This window comes from Crocodylus siamensis, chromosome 12 (assembly GCF_052110815.1).
Source record: "Crocodylus siamensis isolate JL-2025a chromosome 12, ASM5211081v1, whole genome shotgun sequence".
NCBI classification, from domain to species: Eukaryota; Metazoa; Chordata; order Crocodylia; family Crocodylidae; genus Crocodylus; species Crocodylus siamensis.
In genome coordinates, this window is record NC_143406.1 from 18,786,495 (window position 1) to 18,811,256 (window position 24,762).

The 24,762-nt window shown below is 50.0% G+C and overlaps 1 protein-coding gene across 1 annotated transcript in view; it reads left to right on the forward strand.

Annotated features, from left to right (window-relative positions):
• CAMTA1 (calmodulin binding transcription activator 1) overlaps window positions 1-24,762 on the forward strand; it is a 1,278,205-nt gene that overhangs the window by 1,160,816 nt on the left and 92,627 nt on the right. The window contains exons 9-10 of the mRNA XM_090023968.1: window positions 16,907-17,033; window positions 18,714-18,848. Of these exons, the coding sequence (XP_089880094.1) occupies window positions 16,907-17,033; window positions 18,714-18,848 (262 nt within the window). The remainder of the gene's footprint in view (window positions 1-16,906; window positions 17,034-18,713; window positions 18,849-24,762) is intronic.

Sequence of the window (24,762 nt, forward strand, 5' to 3'; positions counted from 1 at the left end):
GAGACACTTCATCTTGCACCTTAATTCCTGCATCCCCAGTGTATGGTTTCCCCTCTATGTAGTAACTTGATCCATCCACAAACCAAATGCGCTGGTTCTCTGATTCTGCCTTGTCCAAAGTTAAGCCTGTTTGAACTGACCATTCTAGCCTTTGATACTCTGGCAAAGAGCATTCATGCTCTTCCTCTTATACCACTAACCCATATGATATAGTGGGTATTTTCTGCTGCCATTCAAAATCAACATCATGATTTATAGGAGTTAGTCCAGTGAGCCAATCTGGGACTTGAAACATGTCCTTCTTTAATTTTCCCAAGTATAATATACTTTAGAGGAGAGTGAGCTATCTGGGCTATTACTCTCGCCCATCCTACAATGTATTCCCACTTTCTCAATGCCCAAATCAATGCCAAATACTCCTTTTCACATGAATTAAAGTTCTGTTCAGGTTCTGCAAGGGTTCTTGAGGCATATGCCACTGGCCTTTGTTCTTTTCCTTTCCCCTGCAGTAGGGTAGCACCAATAGCTCTCTCGGTAGTTGCCAGCTGCAAGGCAAATGATTTTGTTTCATCAGAGTAAGCCAATTCAGGAGCTTGTACCAGATCCCTTTTTAACTGAATTAAAGCTGCTTATTGCTCTGGACCCCATTCCCACTGTCACCCTTTTTGAGTAGCTTAATAAGAGGTTGACTTTTCTTAGGGGACATGGGAATAAAGTCCCGTGAGAAATTCAATGTTCCCAACAATGCCTGCAGGGATGATAAATCTGTAGGAGTTGGCAATTTGCCTATCTGGAGTTTTCCCATCCTGTCCCAACATAACTCCTAGGTACTTCACCTCCTTGACTACTAACTGCACCTTAGCTCTATTAGCCTTGAATCCTGTTTCCTTAATCACCTGCAATACTTCCCATGTCACTTTCTCTACTTGCTCTTTATCACCTCCCATGTATCAGTATGTCATCTACCTATGACAGCACACAACTTTGACTATCTGGAGAAAGTTTGTCCCACATCCTTACCACATGTACATGTACACTGGGGCATTGTGAAATTCTTGGGGTACTTGAGTAAAACAATACTGTTGTCCCCTGAATGTGAATCCAAATTTGTACCAGCATTCCTGTGCCAAGGAAATGGCAAAAAATGCATTAGCCGAGTCCAGTACTGAAAACCATTTCACTCCTGTTATGGCTGCCAGAATTTCAGGGTATTTTGCCACAACAGGAGCTGTGACAGGAGTCACTGCCTTTAAAGCTCTAAAGTCTATTGTTAGTCTCCAGGTTTTCCCATCTGCTTTCAGAACAGTCCAAATCAGGAAACTGCAAACACTAGGCATCTGTACTATCGCTTCCTGACTCAACAAACTATCAATTGCGGGTTGTAATCCCACTTCCAGCCTCTGATGGATATTTATATTGTCTCTCTGGCAGAGGGTCTGCTTCTTTAATCAAGATACAAGCCTGTGTCTTGCCACATTCTAACATCCTTTGCCCAAACCTTAGGAAATGCATCCGCTCATCCTGATCAATTTCATCAGTTACAGCAGGAGCTTTGATAGCTGCACAGTGATGCACTGCGGAAATCAGCATGCTCTTTTCCTCCACTGGCTGTTTCCACAGACACCGGTTAGCTAAATCCCACAGTATTCCTCCCTGCTGCAAAGCTGTCATTCCTAAAATTCCATTCTCACTGTCTCCTCCCGGCTTCTCCCATGTTCCATATTTCTTCTGAAACGTCCACTCTCCTATTTGAGTTGCAATAGGTTGGGTTACGGGTGAGTCCTCTAACTCTCCAGTATAGGACTGTAGTTGCAAACGACTGGACCAGTGTTACTTGGGCTGGTCTCCATGGTAACCCTGGCCCGGTGATGTCATGGCCCTGCTGCTTCAGGTGTCTCCATGGAAACAGGCATCAGCAACATGAGCAGGGGCTGCTGAGAAATGGGGTCTGCTGTGGGCCACGGGGAGACTTTGCCTACCCCTGGTCTAGGTCTTGAGGACCAGAGGACTGAAACTGAGAGGGCAGGAGCTTGCCAAGTGGGGCCGAGATGGCCAGTCAGTGTGGATGTTGGTAGGACGTGGTTCAGGGGATGAGCTTGAAGCTGAGCAGAGTGTGGCTTGTGGAGTGGCTTTCGCAGCTCTGAAGAGCCCTAAACTGAGACAAAGTGGTGCAGGCTGGGCCTGGAACCCCTGTCTTGCCCTGCTCCAAGCAACGTGTGTTGAGGATGCTTCTGATTGTTAGCATGTGTTTTTGGTGTAGTGAGACCCTGGCTGTGCACCGCAGGACGCTAATGCCAGAAAGTGTGTGCTGGGCATTCCCCTGCAGAGCAGGAGCAGTTTGAAGGCCGCAAGATGGTATGAATGGTCAGTTGTGGACGCTATGATTTCATAGATTTCATAGATTTCATAGACATTAGGGCTGGAAGGGACCTCGGGAGATCATCGAGTCCAGCCCCCTGCCCAAAGGGCAGGAAGTCAGCTGGGGTCATAGGATCCCAGCAAGATAAGCATCCAATTTGCTCTTGAAGGTGTTCAGTGTAGGTTCTTGAACCACCTCCGCTGGCAGACTGTTCCAAACCTTGGGGGCTCGGACAGTAAAGAAATTCTTCCTTATGTCCAGCCTGAAACGGTCTTGCAGGAGTTTGTGACCGTTCGACCTCGTCGATATTTCAGCTAGTCATGTATCTTTCCAACCCAGCTGGTTCCCCTCCTGTGAACAGGTTGGCCTCAACCCAGCACACAGTCTGTATGCCTCGCCAAAAGATCATTTTCTCCTCAGCACCATAAAACCCCCAATAGGGCTGTGCTTCTAAGGAGCACTGGAACTTTCTAGAACAGGCCCTATTTCAGTCAGGTGGCACCTGGAGTAATTGCATTTGTGAAACTGGCCATGGATTATCTGATACACAAGCAACAACCTACTTTGTCAAATGCTAATCTTACAAATGACCCTGATGCTGCCATATGACAGGCTAATATGGACCACTTCTAACTGATCAGTACTTGCACCCATGCTTTGTGGGTGTCAGTTTGCTGGAATATCTCCACAGCTGCCTGGCACAGCAAGCCGCATCTGTCTGGACTTCAACTCTGTGGGTTTTGGCCTGTTAACTCTGTCTTCAGCCTTCAGCCTCATTCTGGCCTGAGCTTTTCAGCAGCAGCTGTTGAGCTGGGCTTTAAGCCTCAGTCTGAGTTTTGTCTGGGTCCTCTGACCCTCCCATGGTTCATATCTTTCTCTTTCCTGGGCCCTTGTTTCTCAGCAGATTAACTTTTCCCTGTCTGACCATTTGCCCTCAAAGATCATGTCCAGATGAGTGTGGTCATAGTCCGTGGTGCCATGTGGGGTTTGTTGTTTGGGGGTTTTTTTGACCCTTGGATATCTATGGGTCAAAAAAATCTGTGCAAAAAAAACCTCAGGGTGGCACCTGTGAGGGCAGTGCTCACCACTCAAAACTGGAGCCTAGCCGGCCAGAGCCGCACTCCAGCCGCTGGCCAGGCTCCGAGTGGCAGGATCGCCGCTGCTGCAGCCCCAGGAGGGCCCCATGATGCCAGGTAAGGCTGCTGGGGCCAGCCCAGTGTTGGCTCAAGCCTCCACTACCCCACCCAGGGTAACCTGCCACACACCTGAGGGTGCATGGCACAGGTGTTCCTGGGGGACAACTAGTGGTGGCACAAGGTGTGCCACTGTTTCTTATCCCTAGGGAAACAAACGTCCACACTTGTGTGGACGCGGCCAAAGGGTTTAAACTCTCTCTGGGCCTTCCCAGCCCTCACTGTGCTCACTCCTCTCCCTTTGGCCCTAAGTGGCCCCCTTGCCTTCTCTTTGCAGTTGTTTCCAGTCCTCCAGTGGTCCTAATCACAACAAAACATGGGTCTTCTGGGTATACACACAAAAAACAATATGAACTCAAGTCTTCATCCCCTGGGTGAACTCACAACTCAGAAAAGGCTTCTTCACTCTTGTTCACCATGGTTCCCCTTATTGAGACTCTAAATTCCACAGTAGCCTCCCTGGGAGCTCTTCACCTTTCCCAGACAGGGCTAGAGTCCCTCTTCTGGCCTGAGGGTGAAACATTTATGCTAATAAATGCCTCCCCTTCTGATCAGGCAGTCCTGTCGCTGTCCTGTAAGCACAGCGGGTTTCTCACCAGTCCTTTCAGTCCCTTTTGCTACAGTCTCTGCTTGGTTCCAATCCACCTGTACCAGCGCTGCTAGGGATCGCAGATACCCTGTTTCTTTTCCTTTGCTGCCTGTCACACAGGACTTCTCCCGAGTGGCATTTTTGTCTGTCCTTTGTGGTGTGTTTTCTTTTCCTGAGCTCTTACTACTTTGGGTCACAAAACCCTACTTTTAAAGGCATTGGCAGGTTTTGTTCATCTTGCAGCCTTTCCCCAGTAACAGGACAAAGGTTTCCTGTTACAGCATCCCAAAACCACACTTGCCTTTTGTGTGGCTGTATCACACTGGAGTCTCATATTAAGTTTGTGATCAGCCAAGACTACCAGCTCTCTCCATAGTCCATTTTTCAGGTATCACCCATTTTCATAGTTTCATAGTTTCTAGGGTCGGAAGGGACCTGAGCAGATCATCTAGTCCGACCCCCTGCCATGGCAGGAAAGAATACTGGGGTCAAACGACCCCAGCAAGGTGTTCATCTAACCTCCTCTTAAACACCCCCAGGGTAGGAGCCAGCACCACTTCTCTTGGAAGCTGGTTCCAGACCCTAGCCGCCCTGACTGTGAAGTAGCGCCTCCTGATAGCTAACGTAAACCTACCCTCTGCCAGCTTGTGACCATTATTCCTGGTCACTCCTGGCGGTGCTCGGGGAAACAGTGACTTCCCCAATGCCTGCTGATCCCCCCTGACTAGTTTATAACAGGCCACAAGATGCCCCCTCAGCCTTCTCTTTTGGAGGCTGAACAGGTTCAGGTCTCGCAGCCTGTCATAGATTCATAGATTCATAGATGCTAGGGTCGGAAGGGACCTCAATAGATCATCGAGTCCGACCCCCTGCATAAGCAGGAAAGAGTGCTGGGCCTACATTACCCCAGCTAGATACACATCCAACCTTCTCTTGAATACCCCCAGGGTAGGGGAGAGCACCACCTCCCTTGGGAGCCCGTTCCAGACCTTGGCCACTCGAACTGTGAAGAAGTTCCTCCTAATATCTAATCTAAATCTGCTCTCCTCCAGCTTGTGGCCATTATTTCTTGTAACCCCCGGGGGCGCCTTGGTGAATAAATACTCACCAATTCCCTTCTGTGCCCCCCTGACGAACTTATAGGCAGCCACCAGGTCGCCTCTCAACCTTCTCTTGCGGAGGCTGAAAAGGTCCAGTTTCTCTAATCTCTCCTCATAGGGCTTGGCCTGCAGGCCCTTAACCATACGAGTGGCCCTTCTCTGGACCCTCTCCAGGTTATCCGCATCTTTCTTGAAGTGCGGCGCCCAGAATTGCACGCAGTACTCCAGCTGCGGTCTGACCAGCGCCCGATAGAGGGGAAGTATCACCTCCTTGGACCTATTTGTCATGCATCTGCTGATGCACGATAAAGTGCCATTGGCTTTTCTGATGGTTTCGTCACACTGCCGATTCATGTTCATCTTGGAGTCTACTAGGACTCCAAGATCCCTTTCCACTTCCGTGCCACCCAGCAGGTCATTTCCTAGGCTGTAGGTGTGCTGGACATTTTTCCTCCCTAGATGCAGCACTTTGCATTTCTCCTTGTTGAACTGCATTCTGTTGTTTTCTGCCCACTTGTCTAACCTGTCCAGGTCTACTTGCAGCTGTTCCCTGCCCTCCGGCGTGTCCACTTCGCCCCATAGCTTAGTGTCATCTGCAAACTTGGACAGAGTACATTTCACCCCCTCGTCCAAGTCGCTGATGAAGACATTAAAGAGTATCGGTCCAAGCACCGAGCCCTGCGGGACCCCACTGCCCACACTCTTCCAGGTCGAAACCGACCCATCCACCACAACTCTCTGGGTGCGACCCTCCAGCCAATTCTCCACCCACCGGACTGTGCAGTCATCCAAGTCACAGCCCCTTAACTTGTTCACCAGTATGGGGTGGGATACCGTGTCAAAGGCCTTCCTGAAGTCCAAGTATACGACATCCACCCCTCCTCCTGCGTCGAGGCGTTTTGTGACCTGGTCATAAAAAGAGACTAGATTGGTCAGGCACGATCTACCTGCCACGAACCCGTGCTGGTTTCCCCTCAGCATAATTTGTCCTGCCGGGCTCTCACAAATGTGAGCCTTGATGATTTTCTCAAAGATTTTGCCAAGGATGGAGGTGAGACTGACTGGCCTATAGTTACCCGGGTCCTCCTTCCTCCCCTTCTTGAAAATGGGAACCACATTGGCCCTTTTCCAGTCCTCCGGGACTTGACCCGTGCGCCACGAGCGTTCAAATATTCCCGCCAGTGGCTCTGCAATGATGTCGGCCAGTGCCTTCAGTACCCTCGGATGGAGCTCATAGGGCCTGTCCTGCTGTCCCCTGATCATATGAGAGGCCCTCCTCCGGACCCTCTCCATGCTGTCGACATCCCTCTTGAAGTGCGGCACCCAGAACTGGACGCAACACTCCAGCTGCGGCCTGACCAGTGCCGCATAGCCCTGGACCTGCTCGAGATGCATCTGTGGATGCATGCCAAGGTGCGGTTGGCCTTCCTGACTGCCTCCCCACACTGCCGGCCCATGTTCGTCTTGGAGTCAATGATGACCCCCAGATCCCTTTCCGCCTCTGTGCTGACAAGAGGGGAGTTCCCCAACCTGTAGGTATGGTGCCAGTTGTTCCTCCTGAGGTGCATTACCTTGCACTTGTCTGTGTTGAATCCCATCCTATGCTCATCCGCCCACCCTTGTAACCTGTCTAGGTCCGATTGTAGCCTATTGCTCCCTTCTAGCGTGCCCACATCCCCGCACATCTTAGTGTCATCAGCAAATTTGAACAGGGTGCTTTTTACCCCCTCGTCCAAGTCACTGATGAAGATGTTGAACAGTGTGGGCCCGAGGACCGAGCCCTGGGGACCCCACTGCCCACATCCCTCCAGGTTGAGAAGGACCCATCCACTACCATTCTCTGGGTGTGGCCCTCCAGCCAGCTGGGGACCCAATTGACTGTGTGGGTGTCTACACCACAGCCCCCCAGTTTCTTAATGAGAACAGGGTGAGAGAGTGTCAAAAGCCTTCCGGAAGTCCAGGAAGATTATATCCACTGCTACCCCGATCTGATCGAAAAGGCCACCACGTTGGTCTGACAGGACCTGCCACTGATGAACCCATGTTGGTTGCCCCTAAGCATGCAGTCCCCTGCTGGCCCCTCCTGGATGTGTGCCAGCATAATTTTCTCGAACAGCTTGCCTAGGATTGAGGTGAGACTAACCCGCCTATAGTTTCCTGGGTCCTCCTTCCTGCCTTTTTTGAAGATGGGGACCACGTTGGCCCTCTTCCAGTCCTCCGTTACCTCACCAGAGCACCACGAGTGCTCGTAAAGCCGTGCCCAGGGGACTTGCAATGACCTCGGCCAGTTCCTTTAGAACTCTAGGGTGGAGATCATCCGGGCCGGCTGACTTGAATATGTCCAACCCCTCCAGAAGCTTCCTAACTAAATCCTCGCTAACCCGTGGCCCAGGTGTGCCTCCCCTGGGGCCTGAGGGGGGCCCAGCAGGGAGGTGGCTGTTCTGGTCCCTACTTAGGAAGACGGAGGCAAAGAAATCGTTAAACATGTTAGCTTTGCCGTCTGGTGTGATGACCAAGTTTCCCATGGCGTCCTGCAAGGGTCCCACATTACCCGGGACCTTCTTTTTGCCCCCTATGTATTTAAAAAAGGACTTCTTGTTGTCCTTAATGTGAGAAGCTAGTCCTAATTCCATCTTTGCCTTGGCCTTCCTAACTGTCCCCCTACAACCTCGAGCGACTGCGGAATAGTCCTCCCTGGTGATGACCCCTTCCTTCCATTGGGTATACACCTCCTTTTTAGCAAGGAGACATTCCCGGATGCTTTTGGTGAGCCATGGAGGCTTGTGGGCTCTCCTGCTCCCTTTGATCCTCGTTGGGATTACCTTCCTTTGGGCTTGGAGGATCGTCTCCTTAAGGAGCGACCACTCTCCTTGGACACCTGGACACCTGGCTCCCCTCCCCTCCAGGACCTCAGCACTTCTCCAACTATCCTCCTTAGCTTGTTGAACTCTGCCCTCTTAAAATCTAGGGCCGCTGCCTTACTGCATGCCTTTGCCACCTTGCACTGGATGGTGAATTCCAGCAGGTGATGATCGCTGTCGCACAAGTGGTCGAGCACCCGCAGCCCCCTCACCAGGTCATCACCCGTGGCCAGCACTAGGTCCAACAAGGCTTCCCCCCGGTGGGGCTGTGCACCTCCTGGGTTACATGGAGGTCCTGCACTCTGTCTAAGAACCTACGTGAGCGTTCAGACCTGGCTGACTGCTCTTCCCAGCAGATGTCCGGGAAGTTCAGGTCCCCCATGACTACCACATCCTTAGCCTTCACTACCTCTGTGAGCTGACCCAAGAATTCCTGGTCAAGCTCTTCTCCCTGGTTGGGAGGTCTGCAGTAGACTCCCACCATTAAGTCCCTTTCCCCTCGACTGCCTTGTACTCTAACCCAAAGCACTTCAGAGTGCCCCTCCCCTGACTCTTTGCTAATTAACGAGGATGTGTATTCCTCCTTAATATAGAGCGCCATGCCCCCACCTCTCTTTCCTATCCTGTCCCTCCTGTACAGCCTATAGCCCTTGACATTGACCGCCCAATCATGCGTTTCATCCCACCACGTTTCTGTAATCCACTATGTCCAGGCTGGTGTCAGCCAGCAGGAGGGTGAGGTTGTATTCGTATTTTTGATTATTCTTCCTGAGGTGTAACACCTTGTATTTGTCAGCATTAAATTTCATCCTATTAGCTTCAGCTGAGCTTTTCAATCTGTCAGGGCCCTTCTGAATTGCACTCCTGTCCTCCAGTGTGTTCCTAGTCTTCCCAGTTTCATATAATCTGCAGACTTGCTCAGTAAGGTCTCTGCCAACATCCAGATCATTAATAAACATGTCAAACAGCACTGGGCCCAGGACAGACCCTTGTGGGACTCCACTCCAAGCCTTCTGCCATTTTGACATGGATCCATTTATAATGGCCCATTTAGGACCCATTAGAAAGAGTCTGTTGCTGTCACACACTTCTGCCCAGGTAATGGAGCCCATACAGCTCAGGGATTCCTGCATGTTGTCACAAATTCCACCTGATAGTGTGTCTGAGGGCATTAGGGAAGGCTCCAAGGCTAGGTTCTGTGGAGGTTCCCTTGGCCATGGTAGAAGTTGGCAGTTTGCTCCTCATTGTATGCAGGTGTTTCTGACATGACACAGACAGGTGTGCTGTGCAGTCCTTGCGTTGGGACCCAACTACTTTCTTTGCCAGAACTAGCCCCTGATACCAGTCTTTCTGGTGTGATTTACACCCTTCCTTTTCCTATCTCCTAGCTGCTGTAAACACTGCAGTAAAGTATTCTGTACTGTGCACTTCACATCAACAGTAGTGTAGAAACAAATTTTCATTTTAAACTCTCAAAAGGATCAGAAAAGCTGCAAGACAAATTTTCTGCATCTGCTAAACAAGTTCTTCCTGTGGCCCTTGGAGACTCTTAGAACTTGGGGACACTTTTACATGTTTGGCGGGGGGGGAAGGGAGGAGGAACGGGGCGGTGCCTTAATTAGAGTGGCTCTAAGAGTCACTCTAACTAAAGCACCCGCAGTGTCTTATATATCAGCGTCCCTGTGCTTCAAAATAGCGGCAGGAGAGCTTGAACTCTAGTTTGTTTGATAGCTTTAGTTCAAGTGCTTCTGCCACCATTTTGAAGTGTGGGGACGCTGATACACGAGACGCACAAGGCTACTGGAGCACAGTAATTACCACACTCCAGCAGACTCAGTCAAGTCTGCTGTGACATGCTGGAATTACAGGCCAATACAGGCACCCTGGGATGGCTGAGCACTTCTGCAGCTGCTTCAGTTTTGTTGCACCATATGGTCTGCAGTTCCTGCTTGTGTAGAAGTGAGTTCTGGCATCTGGGAATGCAGCTATACTTCTCTGCATGGTAATATTGTCCAGTTCAGCTGTAGCTCTGTATGGTAGCAGAGAGCCTGCTGCAAAGTCTAGGGCAGGTGGCTTCCCATTTAAATAAATGGATTGGTCTCAATAATGTAGCTGAGTTAAAAATCCTCTGATATCTCTCTCTGCCATTCCAACATACACTACCCTTCCTGGCACATCAGTCAAGGGCCTTGGTATGATCACTTGGAAAATGGCTGAAGTTGGTCTGGCTGGTTCCTCTGGGAACCTGGAGAGCCAGGCAAATCCCTATGGGAACTGTGTGCACACTGGGCATTCAGGGGGTTCAATTCCAGGGGCATGACTGCCACCCCTGGAGCCCCCTCAGCCCTTGTCTAGTCTGTCTCTCTTTGGGCACTCTCCCCTTCCCACCTGCTATTCTTTGATGAAATGTTACTTTCAGAAAAGGGAGGCTGCCCCAGGGTTTTTTAAGTAAGATTTCCTTATGAGCATTAGTATCACTGCTCATTGCTTTAAGGGCTCATTATGTGTGTACAACCCCTCTTTCACCATGTTCATGCCTCCATAGATGAAATTCATTCCAGGTGATGTACTCCTCCTGGGATACAGGCTTCCAGCTCCAGTCCTCATCCCTCCTGGGCTAGGGCCTCCTTGGCGCTCTCAGATTTGCTAGCATCCTCTGGCTGTGACCTCTAGTTTTTGGCTTCTCTTTCTGAGTGCTGGCCCTGCTGCTAGGCTATTGGAGACTCCTGGGTTCCCCTGGCCTGGCCAGTCTCTGACTATGGTCCTCCTCACCCTTCAGCCCATCTCTGAACCCTGCTCCTGCTCCTTGGCTATTAAGACCTTTGTACTCCCTGGCCCTATTGATATTTGCCCCTCCTGGGCTATAGACCTCTGGGCTCCCTGACCTTGCCCCCTCCTGAGTTACAAATCTCTGGGCTCTCTGGTCCTCTGGCCCCTCCCTTCCTTCTGAGCCAACTGGGATCTCCTTACCTCCCTTCCACAAACCACCATAATTGCTTACCCCCAGCTCGGATGTTACCCAGGAGCTCCTATCCCCGTAGCTTTCAGGGCTAGACTCCTTAGCTAGCTCAGGCCCTGGGGTTATATGCTTCAAACCCAGCTCCCTTCTAGTCAGGTGACTCTCCAATTGTCCACTGCCACACCTGCACCCTCCACACCTGCACCCTTGTAAAATGACAGGCACACTAAGCACCCTCTCACAGGTCCCAAAAGATGTTTCAGAACCTGCTCCACAGCAAAGACGAAGACCTTTGAAGAACACCAGAAGGTGACGGCCCTGGGTCAGTATAAGTTCTTGCTCCTTTTCAGCAATGAATTCTTTCCAAATTTCTCTCCACCCAAACTGGCTTTGCAAAATCCATGAAGAAGACAGCCAGAGTGTCTGCCGCGGCAGGCCCAACAGCCAGAGGAACAAATAGGAGAGACAAAATGAGAAGAATCCTCCCATCCAACTGCATTTAGAGAGGGGAAAACACGAGTAACTGAGCTCCCATTTCCAGCCTTAGGGCCTCTCTTGCAGTTTGCCACCAGAGGGCAGCACAGGAGCAGTGAAAAAAGATTTCTCTTTGGGAAATATACATAGTTAGCAGTATTAGTCTGAAGTCATGCAGAAGGCAGGGTAGATTTGGTAGCATCCCTGCGCATCAGGTAACTTGGAGGAGGTCTTTGCTTTCAGGGGGCTTTTTCTGATCCCTACTGTGCTGGGTAGAGCTGAGGCATGCTTCCCAAATGGAGACACTGATGTCCAGCTTTGTTTCCCTGTTCAGCAGAATCCAGAATCATTGAATTGTCAACAGAGTGGGCCATAAGTGCCTGGCCTTGACAGCAGGCAGCTGTGCACAGTCTACCCTAGAGGCAGGGTCTCTCTTGATATTCTGCTAATATAAAGCAGCTACTGAGAACCTGCTTATTGCTGTTTTACACCCAAAGCAAGGAAAGGGAATGGTGCTAATCTGGCTGAGGTAGGACATGCTAGTATTGAGAGAAGAGATATCCAAGGAAAAGATTTCATGGATCCATGCATGTTACTGCACAGAAGCCTTAGCATGCTGCTCTGCCTGTCAGGGAGCCAGTTATAGTTGTACAGGAAGCCTGGCTGCTTTCAGTTTTGCAGCAGTCCTTGTATCATTTTCTTGCAAAGATGGATGCCTTGCAGAATAAACCCTTTGGACAACTGATCATTTGAACACTCCAGAGCTGCTGATCTTCCTGAAACTTCAGACTTCCCAGGAAGCAAAGATCAAATTCAAATACCCCTGCACTTTGTTCTTAAGGCTGAGAATGTTTTGTGTACAAGCACCCCAGATGTCCAAGCAACAGAAGACAGTTTCTGGTTCACATAACCCTGCTCTAAGCCATACTGGCATATAGGCCAGCTGAAGCTGTTGGGGATACTGTGTAAATTAGTGCCTTCATCTGTGCCTACAGAGCAGTCTAACTTAGTGTACCTATTGTGGAGTACTTAAGTCCCAGGCTGCAATATGGGGCTCCAGCACAAACATGCAACACATATATCTCCCCCAAACAGCTTGCCACGTACCTGACTACTGCTTGCTGGGGGAAGTCCAGCTTCTGATCCAGTGGTTTGTAAGGTGCTGGGTAAGCTACCCAACTGGAAGGACAAACAGCTGCATCACTTTCACTAGCACTCAGCTAAAGCATGCCCATCCTAGCCACCTCAAAGGAAAATGCTGTGTTGTATGCTGAAAAGTATTGTTTTTCCAAACCTGACTCTGGTCCAGTCTGCCTGGCCTTCATAACAAAGTCTGCACTTGATGGGCTAGCACTGGGATCCAGGGGAGCTCTGCTGGCTGGACATGTCCCTTGGATAGATCTGACTTCCCAGCTCTTAGCTGCAGTGAGTGCCTCTTGCAATATACTAATTGGCCACTGGATGTAGGGCTGTGCGAAATAGCACCATTTTGTTTTGACTTCTGTTTTGCCATTTCAAAGGGACGGTGTTTTGTTTCACTGTTTCGAAGCATTGTTTCGAGGCACTGTTCCATTTCATTTTGTCAAAACCTTTTTGCTGTTTCAACACTGTTTCGATGTGTTTAAATGTTTTGCCCATAGGCTATAATGGGAAATCATGAAAATGCCTATAACTTTGTCATTTCATGCCTGATTTGGATGAGAAATTGCAGGGATGGTAATTCTGAGGGCATGAAGTCTGCCAAGTTTAAAGGAGATAGGTGCAGGCATTTTTGTGAACTGCACCTCACACTGTTCAAAGCAAAACTCGTATCACTTGCTGGCAGTGACAGCATGCTGCCTTACCGTATGCAAATCTGGGGGCCCGCTTCCCCTGGGAGGAGTCCAGCACAGCCCCACAGCCCTACAGGGGGACACGGGCCCCCAGATCCGTGTGCAGGATGACAGCAGGCTGCTGCTGCTGTCTCAGTGCGGGCTGCGCTGGGGAGACTTAGGTGCTGCGCTGGCCCCAGCTGGCAGCAGCAGCATGCTATCATCACATGCTCTGCAGCCGGTGAGTCCAGAGCTTTAAAAACCACCAAACAAACTTTGCGCTCACTGGCTCTGGCAGCAATGACTGGGGCCTCTGGGGACTCATGGCAGAGCCCCCCCACCTGGCACTTGTGTGGCAGCTGTCTCATGGCACAGGTGCAGCGTGGCTTGGCAGGATGCCGCATGCGGTCCATGAGCTGGGGCGGACCCACCTGTAAGCCAGAGTACCTAGTTCAATTCCCCAGACCTCTGATCATTCCCTTAGCTATTCCCGAGGGAGCACAGGCCCCCAGATCTGTGCACAGGATTTCAGGGGAAATAGCCCAGAGCCGCTGCCATCACTAGCTGGCAGCAGCAGCCTGCTGTCACCCTGCATCATCAAGGGGCTTGTGCCCCTTGGGAAAAGCAGGAGAAAGCAATCAGAGAGCTGGAGGAAAGATCAGGGAGCTGGGAATCTAATCTGGAACTGGGGGAATGTTCAGGGACCCAAACATTCCCCTAGCTTCCAGTTCAATTCCCTAGCCCCCAGCTCAATTCTTCAGTCCTTGATTCACTTCCCCCAGCTCTTCCTGGCGGGGTTCAGGCCCCTGATCTGCATGCCAGGTTTCAGCAGGCTGCTGCTGCAGGCTGGGGCCAGTGGCAGCACCACAGTCTTCACAGCGCTTGTCGCAAGCTTAACAGAATAGCTGCCGCTGGCCCCAGTCTGCAGCAGCAGCCTGCTGAAACCCTGCACGCAGATCAGGGGCCCACGTCCCCCCTGGGAAGAGCTGGGGAAGTGATCAGAGAGCTGGGGAATTGAATTGGGAGCTAGGTATCAATATCAGAGTAGTTCTTCCCCTCTCCCTCTTCTTAGTTTCTGTTAGCTGCAAGGAAGCCCAGCTTCAAAACTTTCAAAATGTTTTCAGCACCCTCGTTTCGTTTCATTTTGATTTCACTGTTTCGAGGTTGAAACATCTTTGAAATGAAACATCCATCGAAATTTCTCACAGTCCTAACTGGATTCACTGTAACTGCTTGCAAACGGAGCTGAACCTTGCCATTGCTTGATAGCACAGTGAATTGGACTCAGCAAACAGGTTCTGTGTATGGTGAGTGCTGGATGGGGGCTGGTGCCGTAGGCACATTTTCAGTCCTGCTGGGACAGGTGGTAGTATTCTTTTGCCTCTCTACTTCCCTTCTCTGTCCCCTGCTCCAGCCACCTCACTTTACCTGGTGTCAGCAGTGTTCTTTTCATGCCAAAATACACTTGAGGGTTACTGAGCCTGGGATGGAAAAGCAGGGCCTGTGATGGGCCAGTATGGGGTGCTCCTGTGTTGAGCCACCCACCTCACTGCACCCGACTAACTTCCAGGCTCCAAGTGCCTCCCTGGGGGCACCTCACGTCTGGCTGACCCCCTTCCTAGAGCCCACCCGCAAGCTGCCACCACCCAGAGTCTGGAATGATCATGGACCTGCGCCCTCTGGGAAACACAGACCTAGTTGGTCTTGAGGGTACTTGACTCACTACAGGAACTCAGGGTGCATCCCTCAGTCTGAAGCACAAATAGTGGTCTCCTTTAGTCAGCCGAATCAAGGGAACCCCAAGGCATAATCTAGACCTTCTCCCAATAAGTCTCCCACACTAGGTACAAAGGAGAACTTTATTGGTTACAAGGTGTAGGTTTGGAGTAGGGTACAGGGTAGAGCAATATCAGAGAAATACCTTAGAGCAAACAGTGGCATGCATGGTAGCCTTTGATCATGCATCTGAGTTACTGCAAGCTATATATCTAGTTAGATCTCAGGTAGCTTACTCATAAGTATCATCCAGAGGGAGATGGAGATTCCCTCTGAAGGCAAACAGTTCATTGATCATAAGTTTCGAGAGAGAGAGAGAGAGTTTCAGATGGTCCAGCTTTTCTCTGAGTTTTCATCATGGTTACTGCTCCTCCTCCTGGGCAGTCCTTCACTTATATAGTCCTTATGACCTCATTTACCTGATCCAGTGAAGGCCAGCAACTGTTGGCTGCCAGCCAACCAATTTGAATTGCATCACTGGTTGCTGGGTAGACTGGCAGGGTCTTTAGCCCCCTTCCTTGAGATCCTTCTTCACTCTTCTCTTTGTCCACTTTCCTTTTCCTCTCTTTGGTCTCGAAGCAGTGTTTGCCAGAACTCATTTCCATAGTTCATCAGCCGTCAATTTATTGAAGAAACTGCTTTGCCTGCTTTATTGTACAGTCACTCTGCATGGAGCAGAAATGTAACAGTATGTCTGCAGTGCCTGTGCTAGGTTCGTAGCAGTCGTTCCCAGTCATGCTGGCATTGCTTAGGGCAGTAGGGAGTTGAAGCCCCCCACCCAGGTATGTGTGGCCAGTCATGTAGGCAGAGGGAGCAGGTATCCCCCCCCCCTCAGGAATGTATCCAGTTCAGGTTACAACACAGGGTTACCTGAAGAGATCGGGAAGAGGTGCTTGCCCTTTGCAGTGACCATAGTAACCAAACTGTCAGATAGCAGAGTTTGGGGAGAGACAGAGATGGTATTCTGCCCCAGGGCCATACCATGTACTCACCAAAGACCTTGCAATCTCCATAGCACTGAGGGTTCTGGGTAGCATGTTTGCCATCCTTTCTGCTGAACTCCACATTCAGAGACCTAGAAGTGTGGTGCTGCAAATCTAGAAAAAACCCACAGCATTCCCTGGAGAGACGGTCAAACAGAACAGACTCCCAAGTCGGGAGGTGGATTTTTGTGTCTTAACTTTAAGATTGTAACTCTGGGTTCACACAGCTTCTTGCAGGGAAGTTCCCTTTGGGTTTCTGAAATGTTGGCACTGGTGCTGGCTGCTACAACACCTATGATGAGAGAGACTGATCCCATCACACCAACTCTGGGCACCTTCCCCAGTTGGCCACTTGTTCTCACTTTCTCTCTGCAGGCAGGCTGTTGTCAGAGTGCAACAATGGATGTCCCTGGGGGCTGGCTGGTAGGGCAGGGCTGGATTGGGCCCAAGGTAGTGCAACACAGTGCCAGGCTGTATGTGCTGGAGAGGGGGTAGGAGGCAGAAGGGCAGGAAGGGGCCCTGGTGTAAGTTTCAAAGGCCTCAGAGTTCTGTGGATACCATGCTACAAAGGCTTAAGGCCATGGAAGGGCAGCATTGCCCAAGAGCAGTGTCTGTGGCAGAGGACTTTTCTGGTGGCTGGTCAACACTACTGAGAGCAAAGGCTGTTCATCAGCTTGGTGCAAGGATACTGCTTCCTTGCTTTGGTGCTCTTCTTCTGGCCCCAAGTTCCAAGGCAAGGTGCATGTGCACCCAGGGAGGGCTCCTTTTATAATACTGTGTCCTTTCTTCCTTCCCTTGCAGGGGGGAGTGAAAGTCCTAATCACTGGCCCATGGCAAGAGGCTAACAGTAACTACAGCTGTCTGTTTGATCAGATCTCAGTGCCTGCATCTTTAATACAGCCAGGGGTGCTGCGCTGCTACTGCCCAGGTAAGGAACACCCCTCTCACATGCAGAGGCTGCTCCCTGAAGACCAGTTGTGCCAGCAGGGCAGTGAGCATTGGCCAGCCATGTTCCACATTCTCTACCATTCTCTGAGGCTCAGGGACAGTTGTGTGGCATCTCAGGCCACAAGCTGAATGCTGAGCATGCATGTGTGCACCACAGTCATATAGTATCATGCAGCAGTCAGCCAAGCCCAGAGTGTGATTGTAGAGCTTAATGACATGAACTGAAGAGATGGCTGATGCTTGCCAGTGTAGTAGGGTGGGAGTGATGGGAAGCACACATGGGTCCCACTGCAAAGTAGCAGCCTTGCATGCATGATGCAGCAGCTCTGCCAAGATCCCTCTGAGCCGATATTCCAGGTAGTCCTTCCCATGCATGGGATTTGCCTGGTTCCGCCTGCAGGAAGCTTACACTACTGAGCTATCACAACTGGACAGAGCAGGCAGCAGCTGGCTGACAGCATAATGAGAACACTGAGCACAGTGATGCTCTTCTGGCTCTGGCAAGCTCTGCTGGTATGTTGTGTGCCACACTGACAGTGAAGGAGGTAGCCCCTGCTCCTATGATGGGATAGGATGGGGAGCTTGGTGGCAGGGGTTGTTCTCAGGGAATGGTGGGGCCAGTAGCACCTTGTGTGCGTGACCCTTGTGGAGGATCCTCCAAGAATGGCCCATTTGGCCCAGGGATGAGCGAGGACCCAGCAACAAGCCCCAGGATGTTGGCAATGGAGCTGCCTTGCCTTTGGCCTTTGGTACATCTGCTGCTATAGGTCAACAGATAGATGGGCAGGCACATGGACCAATCCCACAAGAAAGATTTCCACCCTTACCCCAAAAGACTCTGTTTAGTTATTTCCATCTGTAAATCCTTTGAGAAGGAGCTGCTGTTTCACCCATCTGGGGTCTAGTATTGGCCTGGGGCTCTTTCCCTTTGGCTTCATCCTTGCAATAGTGTTTATTTTACAAGTCCATCACAGGCTTCAGTGGGGGGAGATAATTGAGAAGTTTGTGAGCTTCATAGCTATAAGATGTTCCCCCATAGGAACCAGCAAGCATTTACTGACCAGTGTGATCACTAATGAATGATCAAGTTTGTATTGACTTGTTTTACAATCAGTCAGCCCATTATACATTAGTATAGGGAACCACGAAGTAAGAAAGTACCAACAGATGCAGCCTCTGCAGGGATCCACGCTGTGTCACTGCATCTCTCTTAATGTGATCTGGAGGTCAAAAGGTGGCAGGAACCTTTAGGAAAACTCCAGTTGGTGATGGCTTATGGAGTGGCAGTGGCTGACATTTAGGAGGATACGTTGCATCTTCAAAACACTGGAGCTTAGTATTTAGCTTGATATGCATCAAAAATAACTTCATGGTGGTTCCAGAGGAACGAATCCTGAGTTGCCTGATCTTTTAAGGCTGGTCTTGGCCCTCTGCCAGCAGTCCATCCGTTTAGTTTAGCAGCTTCCAGGATGTCCCTATTGTTAAAATGCTGATCATGCAGCTCTGATTTTCCACCTGTCTAGGCAGAGAAGTACTTTGTTCTGAAAAGCCTGCTCTGTACTCACCCTGTCCTTTGGTGGGGGAGATGATCTGGAGAGGGAGTCACTTTGTGCCTTCCTGTAGCAAGCCCTATGTTCTGATACCTGTTCTCTGTTCCTAGCTCATGACACTGGACTTGTGACCCTGCAAGTTGCTTTCAACAATCAGATCATCTCCAACTCGGTGGTGTTTGAATATAAAGCCAGAGCTTTGCCAACCCTGCCTTCCTCCCAGCATGACTGGCTCTCTCTGGATGGTAAGTGCCACATGTCTTGCCATGCTCGCGGGGGCCCAGGCACCATGGGCTGCAGCAAGCCCTTTCATGAGGAGCAGGCCAGCCCCAGCCATGCTCAGGGCTGGCTGTTCTCCTTGGGTCATTCCACTTGAGAGACCTCTTGGGGAAACATCTTGCTTGCACTCTGGTATGAACACAAGTCTGAACTGTGTGGCCTGTGGCCTCAACTCTGCCCTGTTTGCTGAGGAGGGAAGAAAGAAAGACCTGGAAATCTGACTTTGCTGCATGAGGGCCAGCCTCCACCTCACCCACTTTCTCTGCTGTTAGTACACCTGACTCCAGCTAGAACGGGAAATGGCTTACCGTTCTCTTTGGCCCCTTTCAAAGTTGGAAAAACATACATTTAACTAAACAAAACAATGACAGAACAATGGTGAGGCAGTGCCCAGATGGAACCCCTGTGAGCAAAGGGCCAGTCTAGGCCTGTCAGGGCTGTCTGTAGCACAGATGGTGTCCAAACCTCTGTTTACTTGCTATGATGTGTTCAAGGGAGAAGGCAATGCTGGTGCCAGTGTCTGAGTCCAGTTCTCATGGCAACTTGTGAGATTCAAAGACGCTGAGGAAAAAGCCAGATCCAAGGTTACCTCTATTATTGCCAATAACAGTGGGGGCACTGGTATCACTCTTCAGGTCCATCTGGCAGTCTGTGTTGCTCAAAAATCCTTCTAATGAAAAGGCTGGGTCCTGTAGGCTGGGGCTAGAAGAAGTTCAGTGCAGGCCCAGATCCTTTTGTACCCAGGTTTTGGTGTGTGTAGTCTAGGAGCACCAAGATATTGCATACAGCTAGGAGGAGCTCTGAGAGAACTGTCCAAGCAAGCAGAAAGGTTTACAGCTGTCTTTAAGTTGACCCAGAGAACAACAGTTCCGCCGGCTGGTTTCAGATATTTGTGCAGGGTATTGGCTGATGAAGTCGATTGGGTTTTCTCTTTGGTTAAGCATTAGGCAAGCTGCATGTGTTAATAAATTGGAAGCCACTAATTTTCTTTCTTGTCTCTGGCTGCCAAAAATATGTGCCTTCTACCTAAGGCCTTGGGGGCCCATGGAAAATAGCTGATTTGTGTTAGCAGCCATGACAGTCCAGAAGGGGACCTGCATTACTGTTTTTTGCCTGCACATTACAAAGCAGACTGTGTAGCAGGTCCTAGCCCAAGGGCAATCGTGATGTCCCTTGATGTCCTAGTAACTTCTGTCACACTCCAGGTCCTTGGGCACCCTTCCTTTTCTAACTCATCTGCCATGCCTTGATGGAATTTATAGCATTGGAGGAGGCTGCCTCAGTCCTTCAACTGTACTGTGCTGCATGTGCCCAACTGGCAGCACTCTTGACCTCGATTTAGCAGCAGTAAATCACCTTAGAGGCATTAATCGTGTCTTCCAGCTTCCCTAGCCATACCCATGCCTCCCAGGTGTCACTCAGCATTGATTTGGAGGGTACAGACTCTGTCCAGCCCAGCAGACTATGGTTTCCCCTCTCCTCAGAGACACTTGGCAGCTCATTTTATTTCCAATGATTTTTGTCCCTGGCTTGCATGGTGTGACCCTGGTATTTCCTGTTAGCAGCTAATGCTTGGTGGTTTCTCTCCTGACCCAGGGAGAGACTGTTCCAGTACGCTGCTGTGTGAAAGCCCTTCTGGGTAGGAGTGGGATTGTGAGGGGGACATGCAGTTTATGCCTCCAAGGACACTCAGAGCAACAGGGCAGGATCTCCTTTTTTATTGTTTCTTGGCCCCTGAAGTCTCAAGCACCGGGGTGGGTTTGTGAATGGGCAGCATGTTCACGGCAGGTGAACCTCTAGACAATGACAGGAGTGTGGGTAGCTAAGAGGCTTACCTGGCCATCAGGCTGCTCAGAGATAAGGGGCACCTGTGTCCAGCATCCTTCCCTCTCTCTTCCCCTCCCCTCCCTCCAAGTGCCCCCACAAGGGACAGCTCTGATGGTGGGAACGATTGGGAGGGCCCTGGTGGGCTTGTTCCCCAGGGCTAAGTACAGACAGTTAAAAAGCCTGAGGCTGAATTGATTCAGTATTTGTGGTCTAAATTGCAGAGATTAAATTGAAACAGTGGGGAGCAGACATTTACTTTTGATTCAGGAAATGCAGCCACATGCCTGTAGTGGCTCAGGCCAGAAGCTGGGGGCTGCTAGAGCAAACCTCTCTGACCAGCATGGGCTGTGTGTGCGCTTCCTCCTCCTGCTGCCCCTGAGGTCTCTGGGATTTGCAGTCCAAAATTATAGCAGCAGGACTCTGCAGGGTTACCCATCACTTCTTCTTCCTGTTTCCAGGTGCCTCTGGGATTTGTAGTTCTCAGTTGCAGCCAGCAGTAAGTTTGAGTGGGGGAAGGGGTGTTTAACTCCCCCCTCTGGCCCCAGATCCCAGCCAGGGTTTGTTGGGGGGAGTCAGAGGGGGGAGGCAGGGGAGGGCAGTCCTCCTTCCCCCCCCCCTGCAGATTGGCCTGCATCCCCAGCCAGGCTTTCCCTCCCCCACCCCCTTGTCAGCCAGCCCTCACTGCTCCAGCTAGGTAGCAGAGGAGCGGGGTCAGCTCTGCTCTCTGGAGCAGCCACTGCAGCCCAACTCAGGGCTGCAAAGCATGCTGGGGGACTGTGATTTAACTTGAACAAGGAAGGGGTCTGGGACAGAAGTTTCATAAACTGGCTTTACTCAGATTGGTTAAGTCTGATACTGCATTCAGCCAGGTTTATCTTAAACCAGTTTCAGCCATTTTGAAACTGATTTATATGCACTGAGTTTCTGTTCTGTTACAGCAGGGGTTGTCAACCAGGGGCATGCATACCCCCAGGGGTACCTGGGAAGGTCCTAGGGCATACGCACGGGTGGGCAGGGATGGAATGCTGCACCCACCACCTTTTGCCACCGCTTCCCAGGAGCAGAGCCGAGGCGGGTGGAGGGCAAGAGCAGCGGCACCTCTTTGTGGGCCACACAGGCGCTGCCCAGCCAGCCAACCATGGGTGGGGGGAGCGTGCACCCCCCCCCACAACTGCTCCACACCCAGGGGTACACTTATTAAAAAAGGTTAAAAACCCATGTGTTACAGATTTAAATCAATTTCTGATTATTTAAAATGGTTTATGTGTCCTTAGCCCAGGAGTGCTGAAAAGAGATTCCTGTTCTGGCCAGGTAGGACAATGCTGTTGTGTCACCTCTGATATTCCTTGCTCTGTGATCACTGTATCATCATACACTAAGTAAATACTGATATCAGAGGTATGAGTCCTTGCCTGCAGGAAATGCTCAATTCATAGGCTGTTGGGAAATCCTGCCTTGCCAAGCAGGGTCAGTGCCAGCTTATGCTGGAAGCTCAGTCAACAGCCATTCACCATCTCTTCCTCACAGCCAGAGGGGGAGGACAGAGATGGAAATCCTGGTCATGTAGTTCCCTGGTCTGCTTGTGGATTCTGGGGCAGGAAGTATGGAAAAAGGCCAGAGTGGCTGCAGATGCAGTTTTTTGTCCGGGTAGCTGGTTGCTGAGCCCAGGCTGCAGGTTAGGGGGCAAATGCTCAATTAGAACTCATTATGAAGTGCAAGTGTGTGTGATGTGGTGGTGGGAGGAGGAGGAGCAGGACTGCAGCACAGAACAAACTAGGACATTGCTAACAGCAAATAAGAAAAAGGACAGCTGCAATGCAGAGGCCCTTCAGGGGAAAAGATTGAATAATTATACAAACCATAGCTTATCAGAGGCCTCTGCCTTCATGTACTGTGCTCCAAATGCAGCAGAACATCAGTGTATTTAAAGGGCCAGCACATTTTCCCAGGGCTTATGATAGCAAGCAAACACTGACTTACTCAAATAAGGGATACATCTGTGTGAATTGATTCCATGGATAGAACAAATTATGATTTCTTCTATGTGTTCTTTCTCCATTTACCTTAGTAGCACTGCTGTCAATCCTAGCCCTGCTATCATCTACTTTGTCTGTGGAAGGAGATTTTGAAGAGAACTGGTAACCTGGAACTCTTCACTGAATTTTAAAATCCTATTTGATTTTTCAAACCAATGCAGAGGAGAGTTTTGGTTGCACAAGAGTATTTAAGGCCCTGTTAGACTTCATCTGCAGCAGCTGCTGGGGTCTTGGAGGCGAGGGTAGAGAAGGCAGAGTTAATAAAAACCTCTCACATCCCAGGTAACTCAAAGGGACAATCCGTTTCCAACTTAAATTTAGGCAAGCATCTTGGTTACGAGTAATTATTCACAACAAGCTTCCCTTGTTGTCAGCTTCATAACAACCAAACTATCAGATAGCACTGTCAGAAGTGACTATCAGATTTCTTTCTCCTAAACATCCTGTGTTCATGTTGATTAAATCTAGGGAGAAAAAGGACAGATTTACCCAGAGAGTCTATTGTCACTGCAGTCCTGTGGATACCTGCAAACTAACACTGACTGCTTTTCTCTTGGAGAAAGCAACTTCTGGCCTGTGTCACAGACCAGAACCTGACAATCAAAATGATTCTGTGATTTGCTCTTGGTGATTTGTTCCTCAGTACCATACATGGCACACTGACACTACCACATGGGCATTCAGTAAACAGCAAATTTGCAGCCTGCTCATCAGTGGACACAGTAAGAGCTCAAACAGGAAATTAAACATATGGACAGAACTTTGCTAGGGCCATCCCCATCAGTGATTTGCTGAAACTGAAAATACAGGTGAAGTTGCAACCCCTGTACCTGATGTCCCACGTTCAGCCTAAATGGGTTGTTAGCAGAGAAACCTCTGCATGTGGAAGTTAAAATCAACACGGAGAGAAATTGAATACAGATGGCTTCCTACGGTACCTGCTTCCTAGTAGACCCAGAAGACCCAGTAATAGTGCTCTGGCTAGGCAGGAGAGGGGCAGGGCCAACCCTGCTCTGTTCCAGCAGACAGCACCACATACAGCTGCAAAGCATCTGGGGTGCTGGGGAACTCTGGTGTAACTTAAACCAGGATGGGTCTGGGACAGACATTGCATAAACTGGTTTGACCCAAATCACTTAAGTCAGATACAACATTCAACCATGTTTATCTCAAACCAGTTTCAGCCATTTTCAAATTGGTTTATGTGCACTGAATGTCTGTTCTGTTACAGGTTTAAACCAGCTTCTGATCATGTAAACCAGCTTATGTGTAATGTCTGTCCCTAGCCGAAGTGTTGGGAAATATTCAGTGTCACCTAGCAGGGTGAATGAGCAAAAAGGGCTCAGTGACTGCATCTGGCTTTCCCTTGCCCTGTCACCCCCTCACCTGCCATCAGGGCTCTAGTGTCCTGTGAGATTTCAAGGTTTTTTTCCAGATGGATGATCAGAGCCTGCAGTGAGGCATTTAGAACCACACACCTCTCTGTCAGCCATAGGGGAGACTTTGTTATCTCACAGCAGAACAAGATGTGGCACTCCTGAGCAGCTGTGCTGTGAAGTGTAATCTTCCTACTTTTAAAATTTTAAAACATTTTGTATAATTATGGCAAAGTTTTTTGATACCCCGAGAGAAAAAGGAGCATGCTATTACAACTGAGTAACTTGGCTTCAATTAAAAAAAATACTTAATGTGAGTTAATGTTTGGGGTAAAAATAGTTCCCCCAAAATTGTTCATGCCCTACAACCTGAGCTAATAACACTCTAAAGGTGCATGTGCCCAAAGAGCATCAGCCATCTCCGACTGGATACAGGCACCAGCAGACAATTTCACTTTTGTACATTCTAAATTTTGATTAGCTGAAGCAGCATCCTGTGATGAGTTAGTTGCATGCCATTTCCTGGGAACAGTGTATTGCAAGCCCTTGTTTGTACTGTGGATTCAGAGAAGGCCAGGGCAACCCAGATGCTTAGAAGCTCACTAAGCCCAAGAACATGGTGCAAATTCTGCAATAGAAGA